The following is a 27,932-nucleotide window of genomic DNA, read 5'->3' on the forward strand; positions in this document are numbered from 1 at the left end:
TTCTCACCTTGCAAGGGGCTTTATCACTGTAATTGGCTTATTTTTGTAGCAGCATCTGCACCTGCACTCTGGCAGAAATCTATGGACCAGGTGCTGCAAGGCTGCCCAAGCACTCAGTGTTACCTGCATAACATCATTATTACTGGTGAGAGTGACAAGGAACATCTCAAAATCTCTACACAGGATTAAAAAGATTAGAAGATTATGGGCTCAGAGCACAACTCAACAAAAGTGAATTATTTAAACCAAGCAACACTTATTGTGGTCACATTGACATACTAGTGTACTGAGAAACTTCAAGCAGTGGTGGATACCCAAGGCCAAAGGACTTGTCACAATTGCGTAGTTTCGGGACTTGTCAATTACTGTTAAAGGTTCTTGCCACACCTGGCTATTGTGCTTCATTCCTTAAACTCATTACTGCAGATTGGAAAGAAATGGCAATGGACAAAACAGTGTGAGGTGGCTTCCCAAAAAGTAAAGGAAGTGGTGATGTTAGACACTGTACTCACACATAATGATCCAGATCATCCAGTGAAGTTTGCCTGGCACCTTGCTATCTGGTGTAGGTGCATGATGTCACATGTTATAAGCGATGGAAGAGAACACCATACTGCTGCAGAGACAAATTATGCACAGATTGACAGACAGGTCTTGAAACTGGTTTGGATGTAAAATGTTTCCAGTACTTTTATGGATCTTCAATCCACAGAAGGGTGTCCACTAACACCAGCAGCACAAATGCAGAGATATGTTATTTCCTGGAGGACATAATTCTAAGAGGGCAACTAATCATGGAAATGCTGATGGATTGTCTCATTTACCATTGGAAAAGGAAATACCTGGAAAATTTACAAAAGAGTAAATATTCTTCTTAGTGCAAATCAAAAGCCCCCTATCAAGATGATCCAAAGAGAAATGAGAAAATACCCCACACTGTCTCAGATCTACACGGCAACCCAAAATGGCTGGAATGTGCATCAGAAATACCAGTTTCCCCATTTTTACGAGTGCTGGGCTGGGATGAACTTGCTCTTGACAGAAGTTACCATATTTGGAGTTTCAGTTAAGGAAACCATCCAAGCTGAGAGCTAGTGTTGGAACTACATACTGGTCATCTACACATAGTCAAAATGAAAGTGTTGGTTAGAAGGTTTGTGTGGTGGCCTGGGGTTGATCAGCAGATCGAGCAGCTTGCCAAACGCTGTGCCTCTCCATCTCTGTGAATGGCTGCATTGCCCTGGCAGAGGGTTCCTGTGCTTTTTGCTGGGCATTTCACGGGCACCAATATCTTGATAAAAGTGGATGCAGCTACAAAGTAGCTAGAAGTGATCCCAATAGTCTTCACTACAGCCTCGTATACTGATGAAGTGCTGAGAAGCCTCTTCTCAAGGACTGGTGTTCCAGAACAGTTAAGTCAGTGATAATGGATTACAGTTTGTTGTGGAACTGTTTCAGTTATTCCTGAAAATGAATGGAATAAGACATATTATATCTGCACAATACCACCCAGCTTGACCTTTCGGTTTATCAGTGTCAGTAAGCACTGTCAGCAGAAGACACTGCACTCAATCAGCTCACCAACTTCCTCCTTGGATATTGTAATGCAGCACACTCCACAAACTATACTGTTGCTGTGCTCACGTTTGCATCTCCTCAAACCCAATCTCAGAAGGAGTATGTAGGAAATTGACTGAAAGGAATTGAGAGCTCCTCAAACAATGTTCAGTGTTTCGCTCCTGGCAAGCATTCTTGGCCAGGACTACAGGGATGATTAAAAGTGGGTACTTGGAAAGACTAAGGACTGAACTAGATCACTCTCCTAGAGTTGAAACTGTGTTTGATGTCATCTGGAGATGATACATCAATCAGCTGAGAGCAGAGTCAATTGTTAAGAGAAGAAAGGTGTCCAGAGATGTCAGAACCACTTCCCACAGTCCCAGAGTCAACTCCTACAATCACCATGGAGGAGACCCCAGAACTTGAGATTGTTTCACAGCCACAAGTCTGATCTGCCAGAGAGACCTCTCCTTGTCAGGAAGGTCGTTTTCCCACAAGAGTAAGAAATCCTCCACAGTGAATAAATCTTTAGACCTGAATGGAACAATTTAAAATTTACTATGCTGTGGATGTCTTTATAGTAACTGTACAATATAATATGTGTTTAGGCATTGTTTATATAATTCATTATGGACTATATTTAAGAAGTACATGAATGATATACGTTATGTTATGCCAGCATGTCATATGTGAGCACCTTATAAAAGTAAAAGAATAACTAAGTAGACAAATATTAAGGCTTTCAATTAGTTTCTGAAGTTACAAAGCATACAAGATATTAAGAGGAATAGATAGAATGGACAGCCAGTGCCTCTTCTCCAGGGTACCACTGCTCAATACAAGAGGGTATGGTTTTAAGGTTAGGTTAAATTCAAGGGGGATATTAGAGGAAGGCTTTTTACTCAGAGAGTGGTTGGTGCGTGGAATGCACTGCCTGAGTCAAATACACTAGTGAAATTTAAGAGACTACTAGACAGGTATATGGAGGAATTTAAGGTGGATGTTTATGTGGGAGGCAGGGTTTATGGGTTGACACAACATTGTGGGCCAAAGGGCCTGTACTGTGCTGTACAGTACATGTTCTACATTCTATAAAATATCTTCCATGACTGAAAATTTGACCTTTTATCTAGCAATATCTTTTCACCCTACTTTTGCAGCCAGCTCCTAAACCCTTGTGGTAAAGTTGGTGACCTGACAAAACTTTCTTTTTCTCTTTTTAAAATTCTTCCCAATAAGCAAAGTTTAAATTTCTTCATTTAAAAAAAGTAAGTTAAAAAAAAGTGTTTTCTCCAGCTGGGTAATGGGAATGAGTTCATTGTTACTGGTAGAGCGGAATCTTCCTAATAAATACTTTACGTCACCTGGATTTCAAAACAAGATATGTAGGTACCCAAAATCTGAAATAAAAATATTGTGAATTCGCAATATGAACTCGCAGCTATGAATGAACAGATGTACGTGTCAGGTCGATTAGTCTTCATCACAGCCAGAGGATCGGAATCCTTGCCTTTGATCTCCAGCAAACTTTTTAAAAATGGATTTTCACTAGACCAGTTGCAGGGGATCGAAGCTCTGTCCTGACTATAAACTGCACTAACAGTCGTTTTCACCCACCATCACTACTTGTCTGTTGATAGGGACCGCACTGTGTACAGGCCATCTGGGAAATATCATACCACTGCTTCTTTGTGCAATTCTCAACTGTTTCAAAAGGTAGAGAAAAACTATCGAAACACATCAGTGACTGGAAGAGCGCCAAAGCAGCCAACAGCAAAGCCCGAGGGAAAGTCTCCATGTCCCGAATCAAGCAACCGTTCACCCGGCTGCTATCCCAGAATCCCCGAGCACCGGAAGGTCCTAGGAAGCGCGCATTCCGTAACGCTGGACTAAATCTAATAAGCAAATTTAACGAAGCATTTTCAGAGCCTTTATATAATATTTTATTGTATATGTTGAAAATCCGTTTGCAAAATTTTAGAATTCAGTTACCTTTTAAAAATAAATAATTTATTTATGTGCAAAGCTGTAGGATCCGCAGAGCTCTTCCTGTGCTACGGAGCGCCATCGTGTCGCAGGTCGTATCTGCAGCAACTAGTCAGGCGGGCGGGTGGGTATGGATTAGGTTTGCCCACTTACTTCTCCTATTCTTCCTCACAGAGGCGGTATTCAGGCCGCGTGAGATGAGGGAGTAAATGTTGGCGCTGAGGCGGTGATCTGGCTCTGCTGAGGTGGGGGTGGGGATGGGGGTGTAGGCCTTGGTAGGAGCCGTCGAAGTTGGGTGACGGCGAAGGCCGGACCGTGGGTTGGAACCGCAGCGATCGCTGCCGTGATCAGCTCTCTAGCTTGTTCAGTCTTCCACCTCCTGACTTCCATCTGGTTCAGTGACGATCACCACGGAGTTTTATGATACACGAGTTCAGTATGTTTTATTGTTAAAATGTCCATATGGTGGTGCGCTCCCGACCCCCAACCCCGGTGTCCGTCTGACCCTTCGCTTCTATTAATCGTATTTACTACAAGTGTATGAGGCTCAGTAAACGTTTTTTTCATAATGACAAGAAATTGTAATGAATTTGTGTGGGAAAAATAAAAGAACTAATTGATGTTTAGTTGAAGAATGATTACTATTTAGATAAATCTCTTGTTACTTACCGCAACTAAAGTAGTTATTCGTGTGGGTTCGCTTGCGGTTTTTTAGCCAAATTAAAGTGACGTCCATTTAAAGGAAGAGAAATTCCTAAATTGTATTCGACACCTGGCAATTTGATTTCCAGTAACAGAACAGAAAACAGAACGGGAATAAATCTTTTCGAACTAAATTTACTGTATGAATTTTGAATTGTCAGCAAAGGTACGTCCCAGGCTTTTGGTCAATTGTTAAACCGCTCCTAGGATAATTTGTTTCAGGAAGCTTCTGTAAATGATTTGTGGCAGCAAGTCTTAAAGGTTGCAATATCAATGTATATTCAACTTTCTATCTGATTTTTCCCTTGGATATCTTTTTTCAAATGAGCTGGGCCAAGTGAACTTCCAAGTTTGATGTTGTAACTCTTATGAAGAGAGATGATGCTAAGTGTTGGCCACAACAGAGGAGATGTGTGTTCTTGAATTTTCTGAAGCTGTTTTGTTGCGTGGAAGGAAAATATACTCTTTAACAAAGTAATAAATATACCATATTGGCTAAGAAATAAGAATCTGGAAATGCATCTTTTAAAAAGAGTAACATGACAGACTTTTTATTGGTTCTATCACTGTAGGTACATTTCAATTTTTAAATTTTTTCTGATGTTTTAACGTGAGCATAAAAAGTTTTTAAAAATGTTGCTAATTGATGAAAATTGTTAGTTGGTCTTGGTATTTGAGAATCCCAAAGTTAGCCTGGCTCATATTCTTATTACAGGTTTGACATTTGTCAATTATTTTCTTGCAGTCTATAAAAGTTCGCTTTAAGACGCTTGTCTTGGTGTCTTCTGTTTCTCAAAGGCAACTTCTCTTTGGTGGTAAGTGTTTTGCAGAAGGGGGTTGATTTTAAAATATGTACCATCTTGACTGGTTTAATACATTACATTTGTTATTGTTACATAACTTCCTCAGAATTTTTCAGTGAATATTTTCTATTTGTACAGTAAGGAAATCTGGAATCAAAATTTTACTTTCCTTATGAATTTGTTATTCTGAAACATAGAAACAGAAAAACTGGAGCTTGTGTTACAGAGCTCGTGTTTCCTTTTTTGCCTTGAGTACTTATTCGGCAGATGGTCTGTTCTTGTTTACTAGAAAATGATAAATGTCTGTCAGCAAGTGTTAAACTTATTTTAATGAAAGTATTTAGTAGAGTTATTATTTCTGATTATATCAATGTAATCTAGGATTCTAAGTATATTCTGCATTATTGTTTTATTTCAATTGTGCGAAAACATAAAATAATATTGAAATTGGTTTTACAATTTTTCCAGCCTATTTCAGTTATTTTAACTTCAATTTAGAAGTGTATTCTAACGATTCTTAATCCCGGTGATGCTGTTTTTCTTTTGCAGTTCTCTGATGTTAGAAAACATACCGTTTGAGTCGGTTTTATTGAAGGTCAATAAAAATAACAATTCAGAGCTTGAATAAATAGTTCAGACCTTTTCATTCAGAGTTTTTTGGACAAAAATAATTTTTTGAAAATCATAAGCTTAAATTAAATGAGATTTAAGTTTTATAAAATGTTACATTCTGTAAGTGGGAATCTCTTATGTGTGTTGTCTGAACTTGCCTCTGAATTAATGGAAAGTACAATCCATGGTACCTGATGTTTTCACTATTGTGAGAAATTTGAGGAACATCGTCACAGTCTAATAAATTATTTCTCAAGATGTTTGCTGGATTGCTAGCTGCTTTCCGAAATTTTTCATTGCCTGTAATTATTAAAGTGAGTTTGAAATTAGCATGGTTGTGCAACTGCTTGCTCTTTCATGGTACTTTACATCTAATTTTTATTTGGTCAGCTACAGTAAGCAAACCAGGCTACTGTTTGAGAAAAGTAATATTGCACCCACTGGTAGCAGAATGTTAATTGGTAAGAGATGAAGGAAAGACTTGATATACTGTACATTCTTAACAGAAGCCCAAGGAAGAAGTTGATAAATTATGGTCGTTTTTGTAGAATTTCATTTGTTTTTTTTTTAAGAAATGGGTCCTTTTCTCATTGGGGAGAGAAGAGTAGAGTAGATGTAAACTGGATGTGGCTGGGTAGTTACACATTTGCTATTTATTTTACCATGAATGGCATTCCACTGTGATACTAGTGAACTACAGGTTAGCTTTCCTCATATTAAATAGAATTTCAGCTGCTCTTCAGGCCTAGTGTTGCATTGATGTGGCAGAGTAGTTATCTTACAAATTTTCGAATATAACTACATTTGGTCTTGGTTGCTGAGTTGATTTGTCTTTTTTTTAACTTGATATCTTATGTTAAAAATTATTCTGCAAAGAAGATTTTGCTTCATTTTGTTTGAGCATTTCTCACTTATTATTTAATGAAGTACCCAGAAACTTTTGAAATAATTTGACGTCATCCTGTGTGCCTTTCTTGCTTGCAGGTGACTTTTTCTATTGATCAAGCTCAGCATGGCTGTGGTTATCCGCTTGCAGGGGCTCCCAGTTTCTGCAGGAACCTTGGATATTCGTCACTTCTTCTCTAGATTAACCATTCCTGATGGAGGGGTGCATATTATTGGTGGTGAACTGGGAGAGGCATTCATTGTATTTGCCACGGATGAAGATGCTCGGCTTGCCTTGATGCGGTCGGGTGAAATTCTCAAAGGGAACAGAGTAAAGCTAACACTAAGTAGCAGAATTGAAATGCAGAATATAATTGAAATGAGTCGTAAGCAATACACACGCACTGGTGATGTGGCCAATTCTGGAAGGTTGGGATTGAACAATACTGGCACAAGTGGGTTAGGTAACATATCTTCTACACTAGCTGTGAACTTGGTTTCGGCTATGCAGCAAGGAATCGATAGAGGTTCATTTCATCCCAGTGATATTGGAAATTCTGATATGGACAACTATGGCTCTCGCATGGATCCCATGATGAGTGGTACCGTGTCCACCATGGCATTATCTTCTCCACAGAACCTTGCAGTTGGCACATCTCACTCTATGTCTACATCATTTGGCATGACTTCCAGAGGATTGGGGGGTAGTTCCGATAAATTTAATGGCTCTACTTCAGTGGATCCCTCTGCTGATTCAATTTACAGTCAATTAAGAGAACCAAGAGCATCTTTTAATTCTAATCATCTTTATTTACGTCTGAAAAGCCTGCCCTATTCTGTAAGAGAGCAGCAAGTAAGAGAGTTCTTCCATGGTTTACAAGTTGAATCTGTTCGTCTAATGAAGGATTATTGGGGCATGAATAATGGAGAGGGTTTAGTTCGATTTGCCAGTGCTTGGGATGCAACAGAAGGATTAAAACGTCACAAACAGTACATGGGGCAAAGATTTGTTCAGGTCTTTCGAGCTACAGAGTCAGAATGGATTTTTGAAGGAAATGATTTATTTTTAGAAGATACTCATACCGATATAAACCAAGGTAATAGAGGTCAGTCCCCTCCTCATGAAGAAAAATATCATTCCCGAAGGCGATCAAGATCACCACGAAGGCGCAGATCACGATCTCGTTCTCCTTACGATCAAAATTTTTATGTGCAGTTAAAAAATATGCCCTATGGTATTTCAAAAAGAGATGTGCAAACTTTCTTTGCTGATTTGAACATTGCAGATGATCAAATTTATCTTTTACATGATCTTGATCATAAAAGTACCAAGGAAGGCTTTGTGAAGTTTAAAAGTGCTGTTGAACATCGGAAAGCTCTAAGGTATCACAAACTATGCATCAGAAACCGTGCAGTTTATGTTTATCCCATCTCTAAGAAAACCATGTTAGAGTTTATGGACCATGTCAAGAAGCAAAGATCAAGAGAAAGGTCAGCTTTTAACATTGAAGATAAAAGATCCCTGTCGAGAGAAGAGGCTTATTCCTCATCCAGAGTGTACATTTATGCCCGTAACCTTCCTTTTGATGTCTCCAAATCTGAGATTCGTAAATTTTTTGAAGGTTTTGGTGTGGCTGATTATGGAATCCATATACTTGTTGATAGTAATGGCATTGGATTAGGGGAGGCTGTGGTCAAGTTCAAGTCTGAGGATGAAGTACTAAGGGCTGAGTGCTTATATGGTAAAAAGCTTGGAGGAAGAGAAGTTTTGCTAAAGCCAATTTCTTCACAAGAGATATTTGAACTTGGTGTTGGCTCTGTGCATGAAAGAAACAAAAACCAGAAGGAATGGGACTATTTTAGTTCTCATAGTAGTGGTGGTGATCATTCTTTGTCTCTTGATATGCATGAATCAGCTGAGCCTTTCGAACCTTCCAGTGGTTTGGGTTCTGTGCCCTCCATGCAAAGACCAAGATATAGCCAAGAAGAAGAATTTTACAGAGGATTCGACATGAGAAATGACACTTCTGGGGGCTACACTGGAGGTGGATATGGATCTGGATTTGACTCAGGCTGTCAAAGTAATATGAGAATGTCCAGTGGCAATGCTCTTGTGAAGGCTTTTAATCTCCCTTTCACAATCTCAGTTAATGAAATACTGGATTTCTTCTATGGCTATCGTGTTATTCCTGATTCTGTCACCGTACGGTATAATGACAGGGGTTTACCTGCTGGTGATGCTGTTATTGCATTTGAAACAGTTGATGAAGCAGTGGCTGCTGTTCGAGAACTGAATGAAAAGCCAATTGGACAAAGGAATGTCAAACTAACCTTGCTATAAGTTTAGTGGAACCTGACATTGTTTTTTAATGAACAGATTTTAGATTCTCTGAAGTAAAATGCAGATGCTGTCTGGCCATTGGTTCCACTGAATGAATAACTTAATGAGTTGCTATCTGTAACTTTCAGGCAAATATGTTTCATGTTGAAGTTGGTCTTTGTTTCAGGAGTTACCGGTTGGTTCTGGTTTAACTACTTTGGGGTATACTATATTTTGTCTTGATTGCTATAGTTTTCAAGATTATATTCTAATGTTCAGTTCCCTTGATTTGATGGGGTTTGAAAGTTAAATGCTGTTGTCACATAGATGGTTTGGAAGTAAACGTGAGTAGTTTAGCATGCAGAAATTCTGCATCAGTTTTATTTTTCTCTGTAAAAGGATGATTGAGTGAAATCTTTTAAACTCCATCCTGAACAATACTGTGTAACATTTTTAAACCTTTAATTTTTTTTTATTGCCTACCCTGGTTTTATTTAAGGAGAGTAGTGGTTCTCAGGTGGACAGGTACTGACGAAATCTTACTCTAACTGTGCCCTTAATATGAATGCGTAATTTCATTAATTGACTTAAAAGCATATGTGCATTGTGTCAATCAACAAAATGGGGACCAGGTCAGCTAGTATAAAAATGATCAATTAGATCACAAATGAATTAGTTTATTTGAAACCACTACAAAAAAAATTCAATTTTCCCCTTGTATATTGAAGGAATATATAAATGACTTGCTTCTTGAATAAGATATAGCTTATTGATCAAGCATATAAGTGTGTATTTTATTCAATCTCTTGCCAAATAAGGGTGTCTTGTTAGTGAAAAAAATATGAAAACTGGTCTCTAAACATTATTTGTTTAGCAGCATAGGAAGTTACTTACAAGTGTTTGTTTAAGGTTGTGGAGTAAGGTAGTGCAGTTCCATACCTAAAAAAAATGAATTAATACATGTTTTGAAGTTATTCCCTCTAATTATATGAATTTGTACAGTGTGATTCTTGTCAAGAAAGACAGCAGGAATTTAATTTTTGCATTTGTAGGCTTGTTTAAGTTTTAATTAAAAATCTTGAATATCTACTGAATTTGTGTTTACTCAAGCATCTTGTGTCTGGTTAAGGCAGCGATTTGCATAGTACGTATCTTGTGTTTTTTATACTTTAAGAATATACTTAACCATATTTGTTGTTTCAAAGATCCTGCAAAAGTTGTATTTTCTATTTGCACTTATTCTATGCATTTTTTTTTCTATTTAATTTCATTGAATATTAGATGGATCAGTTAATATGTGGTATGCATTTTCTGGTAGGTTTATTTGAATGAAATCAGTTCTTTTGAAGCAGCTTTTTGTTAGATGTGAAGTGAGTGTACAGACATTTCTTGCTAGGCTAGAATATTCAAGTTACGAAGCACAGGCTCACACTAGTTACTAACTTCTGTTTTTTTAATGTGATGCCAGCAGTAAAAACTGGCTGGAAAATTACTGGCTTTACAACTCTCTGAAAGTAGTATTTTAGAAATGATGGTCATTGATGCAAATACAGCCAAATAATTCAAATAATTTAGTTGAATTATATTTGTTATCCTCTTATGTAAAAATAATAGGTGATATTTGTTTGTACTTAATATAAATTGTAAGCAATGTGTTATCTCAGTATCTATGTTTGCTTCAGTGAGTGTGAGTGAATAGGAAATGAATACTTTTGAGATACAAATAGCCTTTCTTTCCTAAGTTGTTTTGAAATAAACTTGTTTTCTGGTTGGTAATCTTGGAATTGCCCTTCCTAGGAAGGCTGACGTTTATTACTGACCTCATATTGCCTATTGAGAATATTTACCTAGACTTTCTCCTGTAGCATTGTCCTGGTTCTGATACTCACTTTAAAACAACTACTTTTCTTTATATAAGGTATGACACCAGCCTCTAGAAGTTTTCCCCATGTCGTGTTCTCTTCGAGGCCAACTGTAACATCAAAGAACCAGAATCAAGTGAATAATCACAAATTTGCTTCAGAAATTTTGTTCTCGTGTTTGTATTTTGACTAAAGTTCTAATATGGTTTTAAACTTATTTACCCAAATTTTGATTGATGAGCAGGCTATTAGGTTGTTGTGGCCTTGCACTATTTCCAACCCTCAGAAAATGGGAGTAAATTGATGTGATTGGCTACGTTAAATGCAACCAGCTTTTGCGGCAAGGCTTGAGGAATGCTCACATGGACCTAGATTTTTATAAATTGATGGTGAGTAATGGTGTTATTGCTTTATGAAATGGTTTAGCCGGGAGTTTAGCTTGTTCTGAAGTTAATGTCTTCAATACTTGAGCTGGAATATTGTCAGGACTTTGGCTGTTATAATGATAGAAATGAGAATGATCATGCAGTTCCTGGCGGATAATGTTGGTGTTACCTGGATTCTCTGAGAGTTACTATCTGTTTGATTTCTTGTAGAGAGTGTTGCAAATACCAGTTAATGTTTCGACTGCATGTTAGTCATAGATGAACTCTAGCCTCTTCAATTTCATTATTTTGTGCATGTGTCCAACACTAGGTTAGTCCTAAATGTAGCAGAGTTTCAGAGCTTTGACCCAATCTATAGAGATTGCCTGGTTCAGAAAATGACACATTTTTTAAAGCCTGCATTTGGGTAGTCCTGTAACCTCCCTTTAGGCAAACTTGAACATAAAATGTTGCTTTCTGTGTAGTCATCTATATTCTTAAGTGGGAAAGAAATTTATAAAAATCTAGGTCCATACAGTTGCTGGTTTTGATAGAAAAGGTGTAAAATAGAAAATTAGAGATTTTTTTTAAGGATTTAATTCTGTGTGCAGTACTCAATGAGTTTGATTAATTTTGAGAGATCCTTTTTAATTATTCTTTTTGCAGCACCACAGTTATTATTTATAATTGTCATTTCATTCATTTTGGATTCAAGTCTTTATATATTTTTGGGATTTACTTGCTTGTATTTAATTGCATTTAATAGGTTGGAGAAGAAACCTGACAATGTACTGAATTGTCCCAGCCCCTCTTTTTCCCACTCTTCCTTCTATTCAAGAGAGTAGGGCCAAATTCTACTTGATGGACATTTTTCTTTAATGACGACTTTGGCTTGGCATCAGAGAGACTTACAGAAATGTTGATCATAAGATAGTAATGACAAGACATAGGAATACAATTAGGCCATTTGACCCATCAAGTCTATTCTGTTATTCCATCATGAAAGATTTATTAGCCTCTCAACCCTATTCTCCTGCCTTCTCCCCATAACCTTTGATGTCCTGACTAATCAAGAGCCTATCAACTTCCACTTCAAATATACCCAAAGACTTGTCCAATGAATTCCACAGATTCACTACCCTCTGGGTAAAGAAATTCCTCCTTATCTCTGTTCTAAAGGGATGTCCTTCTATTCTGAGGATGTTATCTTTAGTCCTAGAATCCCCCACTAAAGAAAACATCCTCTCCACATCCACTCTGCCTCAGCGTTTCGGTATTTGATGGGTTGCAATAAGATCCACTTTCATTCTTCTAAACTCTGGTGAGTACCTGCCCAGAGCCATCAAATGCTCCTCATATGTTAATCCTTTCATTCCCAGGGTCAGTCTTGACGTGTTCAAATATTCAGAAGTCAAAATTAAAAATGAAGTGCACAAGTTTTTGATAAGATCTAAATTGCACTTCTAACAAAACAAAAACTTCATTTCATATCCATGGAGATCTAAACTGACACGGCATCTGCAGGTGGATTGCCTAGTGTAAGTGCTAGGGAGCTGCAACAATTTAACAGTCTGCCAATAAATGCCATGAGGGGACATTTATTAAGTATATTTGGAAAAATGCTGATAAAGGTTGGTCAGTATTTTGAGGGAATTCCCAAACCTTATGCCATTTTCTTGCAACATTGTGCCATTACATTTAATGTATTTTTTAAAGGGACTTGTACACTTATTCACTATTTTTTTAATAAAGACATTTTTCAAAGCAGTTACTTTTTTGAACTCTCAAGCCTCTTTAAGTAGTTGTAAAGTAACTTAGTAAATAATGTTCATTTACTTAAAAATAGTCTAAATCCACAACATTTTAAGTGGTTTAGTGAGATTTGTATAGCATGTAAAAATACCGTGCTTAAATCTTTGTGGTCTTGATAAAATTCACATTGATAAATAGAGTTCAGTTAGAACAATCGTTTATTTTAGTTTGATCTCTGATGGTAAATTTTGTCACACTTTTGAGCATACTTTGTTCCAATATCCAGATGAAAAAAGATGAAAGCACTGCTTTGATAATTCATACTTTGGGAAGTACTCCACTGGTGAATAATAGTGATTCTTTTATACTGAGAGTTTACAGCCAACATTTATCTTTAAAAAACTTAAGTTTGTGATTACATTTACATCAACTGTGAAAGTCACTTTCATGGGTCTTGCAATCTGTGGGATTAGTCATCGTCTGACCCACAATGTGCTCTTTGTGAATCCACATGTTAGTGTGTAATAATTTGTGGAATAGCATTCATCATCCATTAGCTATCACCAATACAAAGGGCAGTATAATCACAGGTAAATTGGATGGTGCAAGTATATAAGATGTAGTAATATTCCCTGGTGGCTCAATAAATAAGGTAAAACAATTTATTCTGCAGTGAGTAATTATTTCATATAAATGAATGAACAGGTTTACACTGAAATAAAATCTGACAAGAGACCACAGATTGGAAAAACTCAGGTGTGGTACTGTCTTTGGGAAAACTCGTTAATAGTTCAGTTCAGAGACATGTTGTCACAGAGAGAAAACAAGTCAGTTTTAAATTGCAGAGACCAGGTGGGACAAAAGGGTTATCTGTAAAAGGGTGAGGCATTGGTAGGCTCTGGGATAGGTGGCAGAGTTCTATCAGATGGGATAAATGTGCAGTTGAAGAGTGCTAGGTGGTAATGCAACAATCTGTAAGGTGTTGCAGATATCTGATGTATTAGATATTTGCTCTAGAAGGAAAGAGGGTAAAATTGAGTCAAAATCACGTTTTGACTTGCAGTAGAAATGGTCTGTTCTGATAGAAAGAATGAAAATGTGTTCTGAAACTTGGAAAATTTAACACTTACTGTAGGGAGGATGAGGTGCTGTTCTATAAGCTTGTATCGAGTCTTGAGGTAGCAAGAGGCCATTTGGAGATTAGAGTGGGATTGGGGTTGAGAATTAAAATAGAAGGCCACAAGAAATGTTATTGTCATCCTTATCGCCTGAACTTGACTACTTTGCAAAAGTGCTCAGCTGATTTGTGCTTTGGTTTCTTCAATGTAGAGAAGACCACATTGTTAATACTGGAAGTAGTATACTTGATTGGAAGAAGTGCAAGTGAATCAATCACTACTGGTAGGACTGTTTGGGTCTGTAGAAAACCTTATACACCCTAATAAAGTGCACAAATATAATTTTCCTTCATGTATTTTGTAGGCAGATGGACTTAACATACAATTTATTTCAAAATTTTGTTTAGAATTTTACAGGAAGTTTAGAATTTCACAGGAGGATGGTAACTGTCTCACCTAGTTCAAGTGAATATTATGGGCTGGTAATATGACTTATAGCATATAAAAATCAACTTTGATCATGTCTGGACTAAATCGTTGTCACTGTTATCCAGTACCAACGCTCAATTTGCATTTGTTTGTTACCACTTCCTTGATGCAAATCAATGCGGATTAAGGGTGCCTTGTGTGCACATCTGTCAAAGGATATGTAGACTGGACAAATGTGGTATGTCAGTTTCTGATCTAGTAAATAACAAATATATTGACAAACTATTTGAATATTAAGCATGTTTGTAGAGAACTAAAATAATTTGTGGAAGAAAAAATTTCCCTTCCACTCAAATGTGAGACAAATAGTACTGACTTGAAGATTAGCTTACCTCACACCTGAGGAATTTGTGTATGCTGTCATCCCAGGCTTGTGGGTGGAGAAAGTACTTGTAACTCTGAAGCTGATTTGTAATAAAAATCAAAGTTCTCAAAATAAATTTGGGTGAAGACCACATCTCTTAAAATATGGATGTTTCACTTAGTGAAATTAGAAGTTGTTCTGCATTCCAGTAAGAAATATTCTTAGAATTTATGTTCTTGGACCCATTTTATGAAACTGAAAAGGAGAAGTTGCTTTATTTTTTGTTCACAATGTGGTCATTGTTCTGTTACAGGCATCTCTTCTGGATATTTCCGGATGGATGGTTTACTCTTCCCAATGGGTGGCTGGGGAAATCATAAGAACAGAAGATTTGATTTATCCTGTTAATATATTGACAAACCAGCAGGGTATTCCATTATTTAGTTGATGATCTAAGATTGAATATTGTCAATCCTTTAAAAAAAATTGAACTGTTTATACCAGAGAAACTTGGAATAAATTCACTAACCATTCTTTTAAGATTGCAGAAATGTACTTAAGTGTGGAAAGAAAATAGGTGAAAACTCTCCTCAGATAATTCTGTGGATATTGCTGAGTATGGCCGAACAGAAACACCCATTAAGCAAGTTTTTCTTAACTGTAACTTAATATTTAAATTTTACACTTGCACATGTGCAAGTGAATGTTGAATGTGCACACATCACAGGTAATGTGTTACGAACTTAATTATAAGCCATATGTTTTATAATACAGAGGAGCAGAATTTGGCTGTTCAGCCCATCAAGTGCTCTGCTATTCCATCATGGCTAATTTATTATCACTCACCCATATTATCCTGTCTTCTCCCCATAACCTTTGACACCCTGACTAGCCAAAAGCCTATTGACCTCCACTTTGAATTTATTCAATGACTTGGTCTTCACCACCATCCTCTAGCTAAAGAAATATATCCTTATCTCTGTTTTAAATTGGCATCCCTCTATCCTGAAGCTATGGCCTCTGATTGTAGACTCTTCTTCTATCGGAAAGATCCACTCTTATCTAGGCCTTTCAATATTCAATAGGTTTCAATGAGATCTGACATCAGAATGAGTCTGATATTAGTTGTGGGTAAGTTATTGGAAGGTATTCTGTGGGCCTGGTTATATGTATTTGGATAGACATAGACTGATTGAGTAGTCAGCATGGCTTTGTGCGTGGTAGGTCATGTGTAACTAGTCTTGGAGTTTTTCGAGGAAGGTGCCAGGAAAGTGGATGAAGACAACATCCACTGCCTTGCCTGCATGGACTTGGGTAAGGCATTTGACAAGTTCCAGCATGGGAGACTAGTCAAGAAAGTTCAGTCACTTGGCTTTCAGGAAGAGGTAGTAAATTGGATTAGACATTGGCTTTGTGGGAGAAGCCAGAGAATGGTGGTAGAAGGTTGCATCTCTGATTGGTAGTGTGCCACAGGAATCAGTTGTTTGTTGTTTGTCATCTGTATCAATGATCTGGATGATAAAATGGTTAACTGGATCAGCAAATTTGCGGATGACACCCAGTTTTGGGGGTGTAATGGATAGTGAAGAAGGCTATCATGACTTGCAGAGGGATCTGCATCAACCTGAAAAATGGGCTAAAAATGGCAGATGGAATGTAATGCAGACAAGTGCAAGGTTTTGCACTTCAGTAGGACCAACCAGGGTAGGTCTTATACGGTGTACAGTAGGGCACTGAGGACTGTAGTGGAACAAAAGGTTCTGGGAATATGAATGAAAGAAACTTTATTTTGGTCAGTACAAGCATAAAGCATCATTTTCAATGATGATTTCATAAGACAAAATTAAATAAAAATCTTTAAAACAGACCAAAAGGGTGTAGGCTGAAGCTACAGCTTATTATTGATTTTGGCCTATTTTGTCATGTGCCTCCAAGTACCCTGAAACCTCATCTTTAATAATGGACTCCAACTTCTTACCAACCACTGAAGTCAGGCTAACTGGCCCATAATTTCCTTTTTTGCTCTATCCCTGTCTCCCTCTTGGAATGGAGTGACATTTGCAGTTTCCAGTCTTCCGCAACCATTCCAACATCTAGTTCCCTGGAGCTTAAAATGGACTTTGTACCTCTACAATATGTGTGTTTTATCTCTGTCCTTTGATACAGTTAAAGGTTTCCATTCTGTTACGGCTACAAGCACATTTATGAACCATAAGAGCTGATGATGGTAAAAGGCACTGGGAAAATTGTATCTATGAAATTTAGAAATACTGTGCAGTTGTAACCATCAGGTTTCTGCACTGAATGTGAAAGAGAGAAGTTTACAAAATAGAAAATTTTATAACAAAGGCTCGTAGGGTATCCAATTGGGCTGACAGTTTAATTAATGTAGCTTACATTGGAACAAAGTTTGAATTTTGGGGAGGGACTTGAGGTAAAAGAAACAGCAAAAGAAGCTGATTAACAACTGTGTGGCTTTGTAGATGAAATGGATTACATGAGTGAAGTGTAATTTTTTAAGAGTTGGTTTATTCAAGTCTTGAGGAAGCATATTATTGCTATTAGTTTAAGACTATTATAGTTGCAATGTTGGCACAGATTTAGAGGCTGGTCAGTCTCTTATAACATGGTTTACCTCTCCAAGGTTGACATCAGTTAATGGGACAAGCCTTAACCTGCTCAGATTTTAAATAGAACACTGACATTGTATTAGCCATATAACAACTACAGCATGGAAACAGGCCATCTCGGCCCTTCTAGTCCATGCCGAATGCTTATACTCACCTAGTCCCACCGACCTGCACTCAGCCCATAACCCTCCATTCCTTTCCTGTCCATAGACCTATCAAATTTTTTTGTTAATGACAATATCGAACCTGCCTCTACCACTTCTACTGGAAGCTCATTCCACACAGCTACCACTCTCTGAGTAAAGAAGTTCCCCCTCATGTTACCCCTAAACTTTTGCCCCTTAACTCTCAACTCGTCCTCTTGTTTAAATCTCCCCTACTCTCAATGGAAAAAGCCTATCCACATCAACTCTATCTATCCTCCTCATAATTTTAATTATCTCTGTCGAGTCCCCCCTCAACCTCCAAAGAATAAAGACCTAACTTGTTCAACCTTTCTCTGTAACTTGGGTGCTGAAACCCAGGTAACATTCTAGTAAATCTCTGTAATCTCTCTAAAGAAAAGAAATTGTTCAAAATCTCCCCCATCTCTTTTGGCTCCACACATAGCAGTCCACTCTGATTCTCTAAGGGACCAATTTTATCCCTCATTATCCTTTTGCTATTAAAAACTGCTATTAATACAATTGGGAAAATACAATTAGATGAAAAAAAATCACTCACAATGAATCATAACTGAACAAGTCTTTGATAGTAACAATAGTTACTAAATTTATGCTAATTTCTCAGTCTTTATAAAAGTCCTAAGAACAATTTAAAGAAAACAAGCACAAATGCACTGGATTTTTAAACTATACTTGTATAAAGCACATTTAGTAAACAACTTTGCTAGTTTATCATATCAATACCTTAAGATATTGATATATATAATCTGATACTTTATCTTTAGTCATCCAATTTAATATTTTCATATCATGATATGTTTAATCATTGCTTCATGCTCCCATCTTGTCAGTATTGAGGAAAGATTCTAATAATTTTTGAGATGTTACTTCTTACACAATCTTTCAAGTAAAGAGTACAATAAAATTCCCTGCAATTAACTTTTAATGTATTTAAAAGACTATCTCGATTTTTTAATTGCTGCATGTGAGATCAGAACTTGGTAAATTAGAAAGTGATCTTTATATTGTATATGTAATTATTCCTATTCACTAAGCATTATTTTAGCTATTGGTTACCATAAATTGTTGCCAGTTCCACGTTGAGTAACAAAACAGAATTCAATAAAATGTTAGTTGGCTGTCATTATCTTTCAGATATCTGGGGAATTGAACCTCAAACTGTTTATCATGGTTATGCCTGTTGAATGTGAACTTTTGCTCAAACATAGGCAACAATTCAAAAATGCATTGTTACATGTACCTTCTTACTGCTTAAAGCTACACAGTAGTTTTGAGTTTTAATTTTAGATTAAAATGAATAATTGGAATTATTACAGTAATCTATTGTTTTCATACATTGAAATTAAGTATGAAGACTTATTTCTCCCTCACAGTGTTTACAGTTCCCACAACTTTTTGATGAACTCATTGTCACTTTAGTTTATTTTTAATAACCATTATCCTGAAAGACATTCTGACTTGAGGCTGTGAACATGGAATACTGAAATGAATTACCATTTTGTAGGCATACAACCTCTATGCGATTGATACCATATACCCTGGAGGTTTCCAATATAGAACACTAGTGCTATATCTGATGGAATCCACAGAATGTTTTGCTGGCTTATTCATTGTTTAAAATGGCTGCTAGAATGCACTAGATCTCCAGACACATTACAGGTCATCAATCTATATTAATAAAGAAATTCAGAAATATTTGAAATTAAACATATACATTTGTTTTCCATTATATGATTGATAAATGATAAACAGTGAATAAAATTGCTTCAATTCTTTCATGGTAGCTGTACTTATAACTTTGCCAGCTATTTATATAAGTACATTAGAAAGAGTTAGAATCAGGTTTTTGACTTAGTAAAATTAATGATTGAACTTGTGAAAATGCTGATTGAGAAGGCATCATGATTGCCACAGGTAAAAATGCTTATAGAAACCACTTCTTTGAAAGATTTCTGTAGATTGCCAATTTTAGTGACCACAATTCCCTCACCTTAACCAGATGGTGTGAGAAATTATTTGGAGAGGAGGAATAATGATGAAATTAGTCAGGAACTTGGAAGCATAAATTGGGAAATGCATAAAAGGCTGAAATGCTGGAACATGTCAATGTTAAGAAAGAGGATGCGCTAAAGCTTTTGAAAAACAATAGGATGGATATGTCCCCAGGAACGAATGGGATAAAGCCCAGGTTACTGCATGAGGCAAGTGAAGTGATTGCTATTGGTGATGATCTTTAAATCCTCCTTGATTACAGGAGTAGCACCAGAAGACTGGAGGGTGGCAAATAGAGTCATAGAACACAACAGCACAAAAACAGGCCTTTCAGCCTATCTAGTCAGTGCCAAATTCTGATTCTACCCTGTCCCATTGATTTGCACCTGTGCCATAGTCCTCCATACTCCTCCCATCCATCTACTCTTCCAAATTTCTTTTAAGTATTGAAATCGAATTTGAACCTGCATCCATCACTACTCTTAGTGAAAATGTTCTCCCTCACGTTCCTATTAAAGATGTCACCTTTCATCCTTAACCTATGACCTCAGGTTGTAGACTCGCCCAACCTCAGTAGAAAAAGTGTACTTGCATTTCCCCTATCTATGGCCCTCATCATTCTATTCAACTCTTACCAAATTTCAACTCTTTCTCTTGCACTCCTCAGAATAAAGTCCTAACCTATTCAACCTTTCTCTATAAATCAAGTCCCAGCAGCATCCTTGTAAATTTTCTTTACACTCTTTAGACCTTACTGATATCTTTCCTGTAGGTAGGTAACCAGAACTGCGCACAATTCACCAACTGGGTCTTACCAATGTCTTAATACAACTTGATCATAAAATCCCACTCAGCCGCTATACTCAGTTATGAAGGCTAACTTCTCTTTATGGCCCTATCTACCTGTGATGCACTTTTAAAGAATTATAAATCTATATCCCCAGATTTCTCAGTTTCCTACTGCTCACTTTGCAAGCCCTACCCTGGTTTGTCCTCCCAAAGTGCAACACCTTGCCCTTTGCGATGGATTCCACCTGTCATTTTTCAGCCCATTTTTCCAGTTGGTCCAGATCCTACAGCAAACTTTGATAGCCTTTCTGGCTGTCCACTATGTTCCCAGTCTTGGTGTCAACTGCAAATTTCCTGAACCAGTTTACCACATCAGTACATAGATAACTATAGTGATCTTCAAGAGGACCCTATTTTCCCCATGCTGTCCTTTTGCTCTTTAATAGTAGAAGCCCTTGGTGTTCTTCAACTCGTCTGCTAGAGCACACTCATGCCTTTTTAGCTCTCCTGGTTTTCTTCTTAAATGCTCTTTTGCATTACTTATAGTCCTCAAGTACTGTACCTTATTTGTTCCTTGCTTCCTTTATCTGCTAAAATTCATGTTCTGTGAACCAGGAGTTGAACCTGAGTCACAGTGGTGAGTGCGCAGTATCCTAACCATTAGACCAGCATGTTACTCATCTGTTCAAGGAAGCTAGTAGGAATATTTCTTGGAATTATATACCAATGAGTCGTACATCAGTGCTGGAGAAACCATTGGAAAGAATACTTAAGAGATAGGAATTACTCTTAAATTTTTTAAAGTGCAAGGGCATTAAGTACAGTATATAAATTGACTACAATTCATAAATGAAGTCAGTAATTTTATATTTTCCCCTTCATTTAAAAACATACTATTGCTACTTTTATCACAAATACTTTTCAGTTGTCAATAGCATTGTCCAAGGATTGTATCAAAGAAGAATTGAACAAGTTTTTATACACTGATTCTTGGAAAATTTGAACTGTTATTTCATAATTGTAACTCTATGAGCAATCTGAAATTAAAATAAAATGTAAGTAACAGTTCTTGTACTTTGCATCAGCAAATATTTGTAAAAAGAATCATAGTTTTGAATTCAAGTTGATTGCCGTTTTGAGAACTAGAAGTGAGAAGCTAAGCTTTAGAAAATGAGGATGGTGAAGAGAACAAGGGAATATCTGGTGGAGTGTAATTGAGTTGGAGCAACTAGAGGAATGGAGTTTTTACTGTAAAGGGAGTTGGATACATAGTAAACAAGATAGCAATAGGAGTATATAGGGTTTGTAGTTGATACTGGTTCATAACATGACCTGATATGCAATGGATAAGATAGGAAAGAGATGGAATTGGTTAGACAATATGGAACTGAAATTAAGGTGGAAATTGGAAGTTCTAGTAGTATAAAGGAGTCCCATACAAGAGTAGAAAGCAAAAGAAACATTTGGAAAAAGATGAAGTATGACATAGAGTATAGTTTCAAATAAGGATTGTTCCATGTAACCCTCAAGGGTGCATAGCTTCAACCTTTGTGGGAATGTGAGTGGAGTTAAGAGAAAAGTTGTTTAATGTGCAGGTGAATTCTAACAGGTGGAGAACAGGCTGGTTGAGCCTATGTTCAAGGAAGAAGCAAAGGGCCCTCAGGCCATTATGGTGCAGGATGGAGATGTAGAGATTTTGGACATTAATGGTGAAAGTGAACCTGTTGCAAGTGGGGTATTACAAACTGTTAGATGAATAGAGGATCATGGTCTTTACTACAAAGGGACTGTAGTGTTTGGTTGGTAGGCTGTAATTTTCCCTAACTGGAAGCCCTGGATGAACCATGAAATTTGCAATCTGCTGAGGGCCAGTTCAATGGCATTCAGGTCTGGCTATCCAATTAAGTACAAAAGGTCCAGGTACTATCTCTGGAAAGCCAGCACACATGCAAATTGGCAATTTTGGAGCAAACTTGAATCACTGAAGGGATGCTCGGCAGCTGCAGCAGGGCTTGAATGCTATCAGTTCCTACAAAGAGAAAGTACGTGACAACAAGGCTTCACTCCCAGGTGAGCTCACTGCCTTTTATGCTCGCTTTGGAGCATAAATCAAAATTTGGAGGCATCTTCATGAACTCTCATATCCCTTAATGATCCTGTGATTTCAGTCTCTGAGGCCAACATGATAACATCCTTCAAGGGGATGAACCCACAGGAAGCATCCAAATGAGATGAGAAGTAAAGACCTATGCTGATTAACTGGCTGGAGTGTTCACCGATGCCTTTAACCTCATGCTTTGGCAATAGTGAGCAACACCTGCTTCAAGTAGGCTTCAATTATACAAATGCCTGAGAAGTATGTTGTAACCTGCCTTAACTATCGTCCAGTAGCACTTAAAGTACAACCATTGTGATGAAGTGCTTTGGGAATTGGTGATTACGCATATTAACTCCTGCTTGTGAAGTCACAACAGGTCAACAGCAGATGCTATGTATTTGGCTCTTCACTCAAACCTGGAAAATCTGGACAACAAAGATACATATATTTGCTCTTCAGAGAATACAGCTCTCCATTTAATACTATTGTAGCGGTTACTTGACAACAAAATGGGGATTGACATTGTATGACACGTTAATAACGAATTACCAAATGAAAGAAGGTATTTTTGATCCCATATCATGAAACCAGCAACACAAAATACAATATTGGCAGAAAAGAAATACATGGCTTCTGGATCTCAGCCCTTAATTACAACACTATAATAATTGCAACTACATACTACTAAAAACAGGAGACGTGGAATTTTTAAGGATAAACATCTTAACATTTATGCAAAGTCCTTTCTCTCTTCCAGTCAAGTCATGTAATAGTCACCCGGGCCAGAGGCTACAGGGACTTATTGTAGCCTCTTAGTAACTTATTAACAAAAAATAATGGGATATTAGAGGTTTGGAAAGCTTTTTAAAAACCAGCAAAAGGCAACTAAAAAGTCATTAAGGGAAAGATGAAATACAAAAGTAAGCTATCTAATAATATTAAAGAAGATACCAAAAGTTTCTTCGGATACATAAAAGTGTCAATGAGAGGTGAGATTGTTTCAATTGTTAAGGATGTGGTTTTGAGGTACTTGGAGGCACGTGATAAGATAAGCCATAGTTGGCATGATTTCCTCAAGGGAAAATCTTACCTGACAAATTTGTTGGAATATACTTTGAAGGAATAACAAGCAAGATAGACAAAAGAGAATTGGTGGATGTTGTATTCTAGGATTTTCAGAAATTTAAGATTTTGATAAGGTGCCATGCAGGTTGCTTAACAAGTTAAGAACTCATGCTATTACAGGAAAGATACTAGCATGGATAAAGCAGTGGCTGATTGGCAGGAGGCAAAATATAGAAATAAAGCTTTTCTGGTTGGCTGCCAAAGACTCGTGGTGTTCCATGGGAGTCTGTGTTGGGATCACTTCTTTTTATGTTGTATGTCAATGACTTGGATGATGAAATTGATAACTTAGTGGCAAAATTTGTGGATGATGCAAAGAACGGTAGAGTAGCAGGCAGTTTTGAGGATGTAGAGAGACTACAGAATGACTTATAGATTTTGAGGATGAGCAAAGAAGAAGCAGATGGAATACAGTGTCTGAAAGAGCATGTTCATGCATCTTGGTAAAAGAAAAAGGTAGACTATTTTCTAAATGGAGACAAATTTCAAAAATCTGAGGTGCAAAGGGTCTTGGGAGTCCTTGTGCAGGATTCCCTAATTGATAATTTGCAAGTTCACAAAAATGATTCCAAGATTGAAAGGATTGTCATATGAAGAGCATTTGATGTTTCTGAGCCTTTACTTGCTGAAATTCAGAGGAATGAGGCGTGACTCCATTGAAACCAATCAAATGTTGAAAGGTCTTGATAGAGTGGATGTGGAGAGGATGTTTCTTATGGTGGGAGAGTCTAGGACCAGAGGACACAGGGTCAGAATAGAACAGTATCCTTTTAGAGTGGAGATGGTATCTCAGCTTCTGGTATCACAGCTGGTAAAGTATATCTGTTACTTATCTACTTTGTGAGGCAGAAGCCCCTCTTAGCACAGCTTCTTCCTCAGAGGACATTGGCACAAGGCAGTCATCAGCATAAAAGTAATGCAAAAACCTCATGCTGCATCTTGCAGCTGAACTATTCTTCATTGTCTTTTGCACATTTCCTCAAATGAAATTGGTCCAGCTTGGTGATGGAGTTGCTCCAAAGAGATGTATCACCATTCTAAAGTCCCCATATCTTGGCTGAGGTTATCATCAGTCCACTTGCGAAACCTCGGCAGATCTGCATCTTCCGCTGGCACTTTAACCTGATGAAACATTGATTCAGTATCTGTCATGACCATCACTGGTTCTTTTCTGAATCTGCTTATGACTCCAATCAGTGAGCTAGTAAATTAAGTGATATGCCCTGAGAAGTTAAACACAACCCAAAGTTTCCCTTTTCTGGGGTGATAAACACTGAGAAATGAAATATACCAGACACTCCCATCACTGCATTCCAGATCCTCTGCTGGCACTCTTTTGGCATATCCTTTGGAGATGATATCTTTCATGACACCTGTCTAGGCAATGTGAAATGACAAATCCTTCTTAAACTCTTCCTTAGATTTGGAACATGCTGTTCAGCAGTCTTCCAGTTATTTGGCATGTTAACCTTCTTTCCCAACTAATCTGGTAATGGCTATCTAATGGCCATCGTTTTCCAGAATTCATAACCAGCTCCATGAACTTGTAAACACAAAGTCTGCAGATGCTGGAAGTTCAAAGCAACGTACACAAAATACTGGAGGAACTCAGCGGGCTAGGCAGCATCTGTGGAAAAGAGTGAACAGTCAATGTTTTGAGCCGAAGTCATTCTGGTCTCGGCCTGAAATGTTGACTGTTTACTCTTTTCCATTGATGCTACCTGGACTGCTGAGTTCCTCCAGCTTTTTGTGTGTGTTGTCCATTAACTTGCTATCTTCTCTTGACAAACTAGGTTGTTCATCCTGATTGTATTCAGGGAAACCTGCTTTGAACTGCCACTGCCAAAGCTCATGCAAGTTTAAAACAGATCCTGTTAACTGTCAGCTCAGGCTGTGCAGTCTCTCCCATCACCATTGCTTCCCTTCAGTGGTCCACTTACAGTCCAACTCACCATTGTTCTGATTGCATAAGGTCCATTATTGACACTGTGAATCACTTGCAGCAGCCCCCAATAGTTTAGGCACATTCGTACCTATCAGCAGCTCAATTTCTGAATCAATATCTGGTAAATGGCCATGTTTCAGGTGAGACCATCCCTTTGTGGACAGGCATACTTTCCTGCATATGGATGTTAAGTAGTTCACAGTAGTTTTCACCATGTAAGCCAATCACTTCAAATCTTGAAACAATGTAGCTACTTGTGATCTTCTCTTGACCAATGGTACATAAGAGAATGTGTGTCCTTTTTCCTGTGGTGTTAATCATGTTCATGAGGTCCACTGTGCAGAACACTGCTGTACTTCCTTGATCTAGGAAAGCATGTCACCCCTGTCTCATTGCCCTTTTTAGACTTCACTTGTACTGGAATTATGGGAAATTTATAATAATGATCACCGGCCTCTGTAAGGTCATTAGATTCCAGGGCACACTCATTGATTCTTTTATGCCTTGTTTTGATTCTGCACCTGGTTCGTTAGCCTGAATGCTGGGATGTTTGCCACTGCATACCTTGCATGAAAGAGGCTTCCTGAAATCCTTGTTGATGCGTCCTATACACAAACAGCCAAAGGTCGATGGGAGGGGGCAGTTTAAATGGTTTAGTACAGACTAGATGAGCCAAAGGGCCTGTTTCAGTCCTGTACTGTTCAATGACTGTATGACTATTCTAGGTCTATGAGTCAAGGCAAGTCAATCACTTTTATTGTTATTTTGACCATAACTGTTGGTACAGTACATAGTAAAAATGAGATAACGTTTTTCAGGATCATGGTGTTACATGACACAGTACAAAAACTAGACTGAACTACGTAAAAAAAAAACAACACAGAGAAAGCAGTCCTCATAAGGAGACCAGAGGTGGAGAGGGTCATCAGGTTTAAATTCCTCAGTGTTAGCTTTTCAGCAGATCTGTCCTGGGTCCAGCAGAAGATAAAAATCCATTGTTTTAACCTGTTCTCCCACGGAATTGACTTCTTTCCACCTTCACCCTTTCAAATTTCAAAGTTCAAAGTAAATTTATTAACAAGGTACATAGATGACATCCTTTATTTTCAAGCAATCGCAGCACAAACAAGACACACAACAGAATCAATAAAAGACCATACCCAATAGGATGGACAACATCAAATGTGGAAAAAAACTGCAAATATAAGAAGAGACGAAAAGGTAAATAACCATTATCTGCCATTATGAAGACAACACGGCAGCATTTCCAGTTTCTTAAAAGTTTGCATAGATTCAGAATGTCATCTAAAACTTTTGACAAAATTCTATTGATGAGTGGTGCAGAGAATATTGTCTGGTTGTATTGTAGCCTGGTATGGAAACACCAATGTCCTGTATGGAAAAGACTACATAAAGTAGTGGATAAGATGCAGTCCATCACAGGTAAAGCTCTCCCAACCATTATGCATATATGCATGGACAATAGACAATAGACAGTAGGTGCAGGAGTAGGCCATTCGGCCCTTCTAGCCAGCACCGCCATTCACTGCGATCACGGCTGATCATACACAATCAGTACCCTGTTCCTGCCCTCTCCCCATATCCCTTGACCCCGCTATCTATAAGAGCTCTATCTAACTCTCTCTTGAATGCATCCAGAGACTTGGCCTCCACTGCCTTCTGGGGCAGAGCATTCCACATATCCACCACTCTCTGGGTGAAAAAGTTTTTCCGCATCTCTGTTCTAAATGGCCTACCCTACCCCTTATTCTTAAACTGTGGCCTCTAGTTCTGGACTCACCCATCAGCAGGAACATGCTTCCTTCCTCCAGTGTGTCCAATCCCTTAATAATCTTATATGTTTCAATCAGATCCCCTTCAATCCTTCTAAATTCCAGTGTATACAAGCCCTGTCACTCCAATCTTTCAACATATGACAGTCCCGCCATTCCGGGAATTAACCTTGTGAACCTACGCTGCACTCCCTCAATAGCAAGAATGTCCTTCCTCAAATTTGGAGACCAAAACTGCACACAATAATCCAGTTGGGGTCTCACCAGGGCCCTGTACAGCTGCAGAAGGACCTCTTTACTCCTATACTCAATTCCTCTTGTTATAAAAGCCAGCATGCCCTTAGCTTTCTTCACTGCCTGCTGTACCTGCATGCTTGCTTTCATTGACTGATGTACAAGAACACCTAGATCTCGTTGTACTTCCCCTTTTCCTAACTTGACTCCATTTAGATAGTAATCTGCCTTCCTGTTCTTGCTACCAAAGAGGATAACCTCACATTTATCCACATTAAACTGCATCTGCCATACATTCGCCCACTCACCCAACCTGTCCAAGTCACCCTGCATTCTCATAACATCTTGACATTTCACACTGCCACCCAGCTTTGTGTCATCAG

The 27,932-nt window shown here is 37.9% G+C and overlaps 1 protein-coding gene across 18 annotated transcripts in view; it reads left to right on the forward strand.

Moving 5' to 3' along the window:
- Positions 1-3,443: 3,443 nt before the first annotated feature.
- The window catches only part of LOC132398780 (RNA-binding protein 12B-like), a 225,819-nt gene continuing 201,330 nt past the window's right edge, over positions 3,444-27,932 (forward strand). The window contains exons 1-3 of one of the 18 annotated variants that reach the window (XR_009513822.1): positions 3,479-4,414; positions 4,994-5,063; positions 15,072-19,349. Coding sequence is in view for 5 of the 18 variants with exons in the window: in XM_059978651.1 (XP_059834634.1) it covers positions 6,676-8,889 (2,214 nt within the window). In the remaining 13 variants the exon portion in view is untranslated. Of the gene's footprint in view, positions 5,064-6,647; positions 12,860-15,071; positions 19,350-27,932 lie in introns of those variants that run through there. The other 17 variants (XR_009513821.1, XM_059978651.1, XM_059978642.1 and 14 more) reach the window with 17 other exon arrangements.

This window comes from Hypanus sabinus, chromosome 1, assembly GCF_030144855.1.
Source record: "Hypanus sabinus isolate sHypSab1 chromosome 1, sHypSab1.hap1, whole genome shotgun sequence".
Taxonomy (NCBI): Eukaryota; Metazoa; Chordata; class Chondrichthyes; order Myliobatiformes; family Dasyatidae; genus Hypanus; species Hypanus sabinus.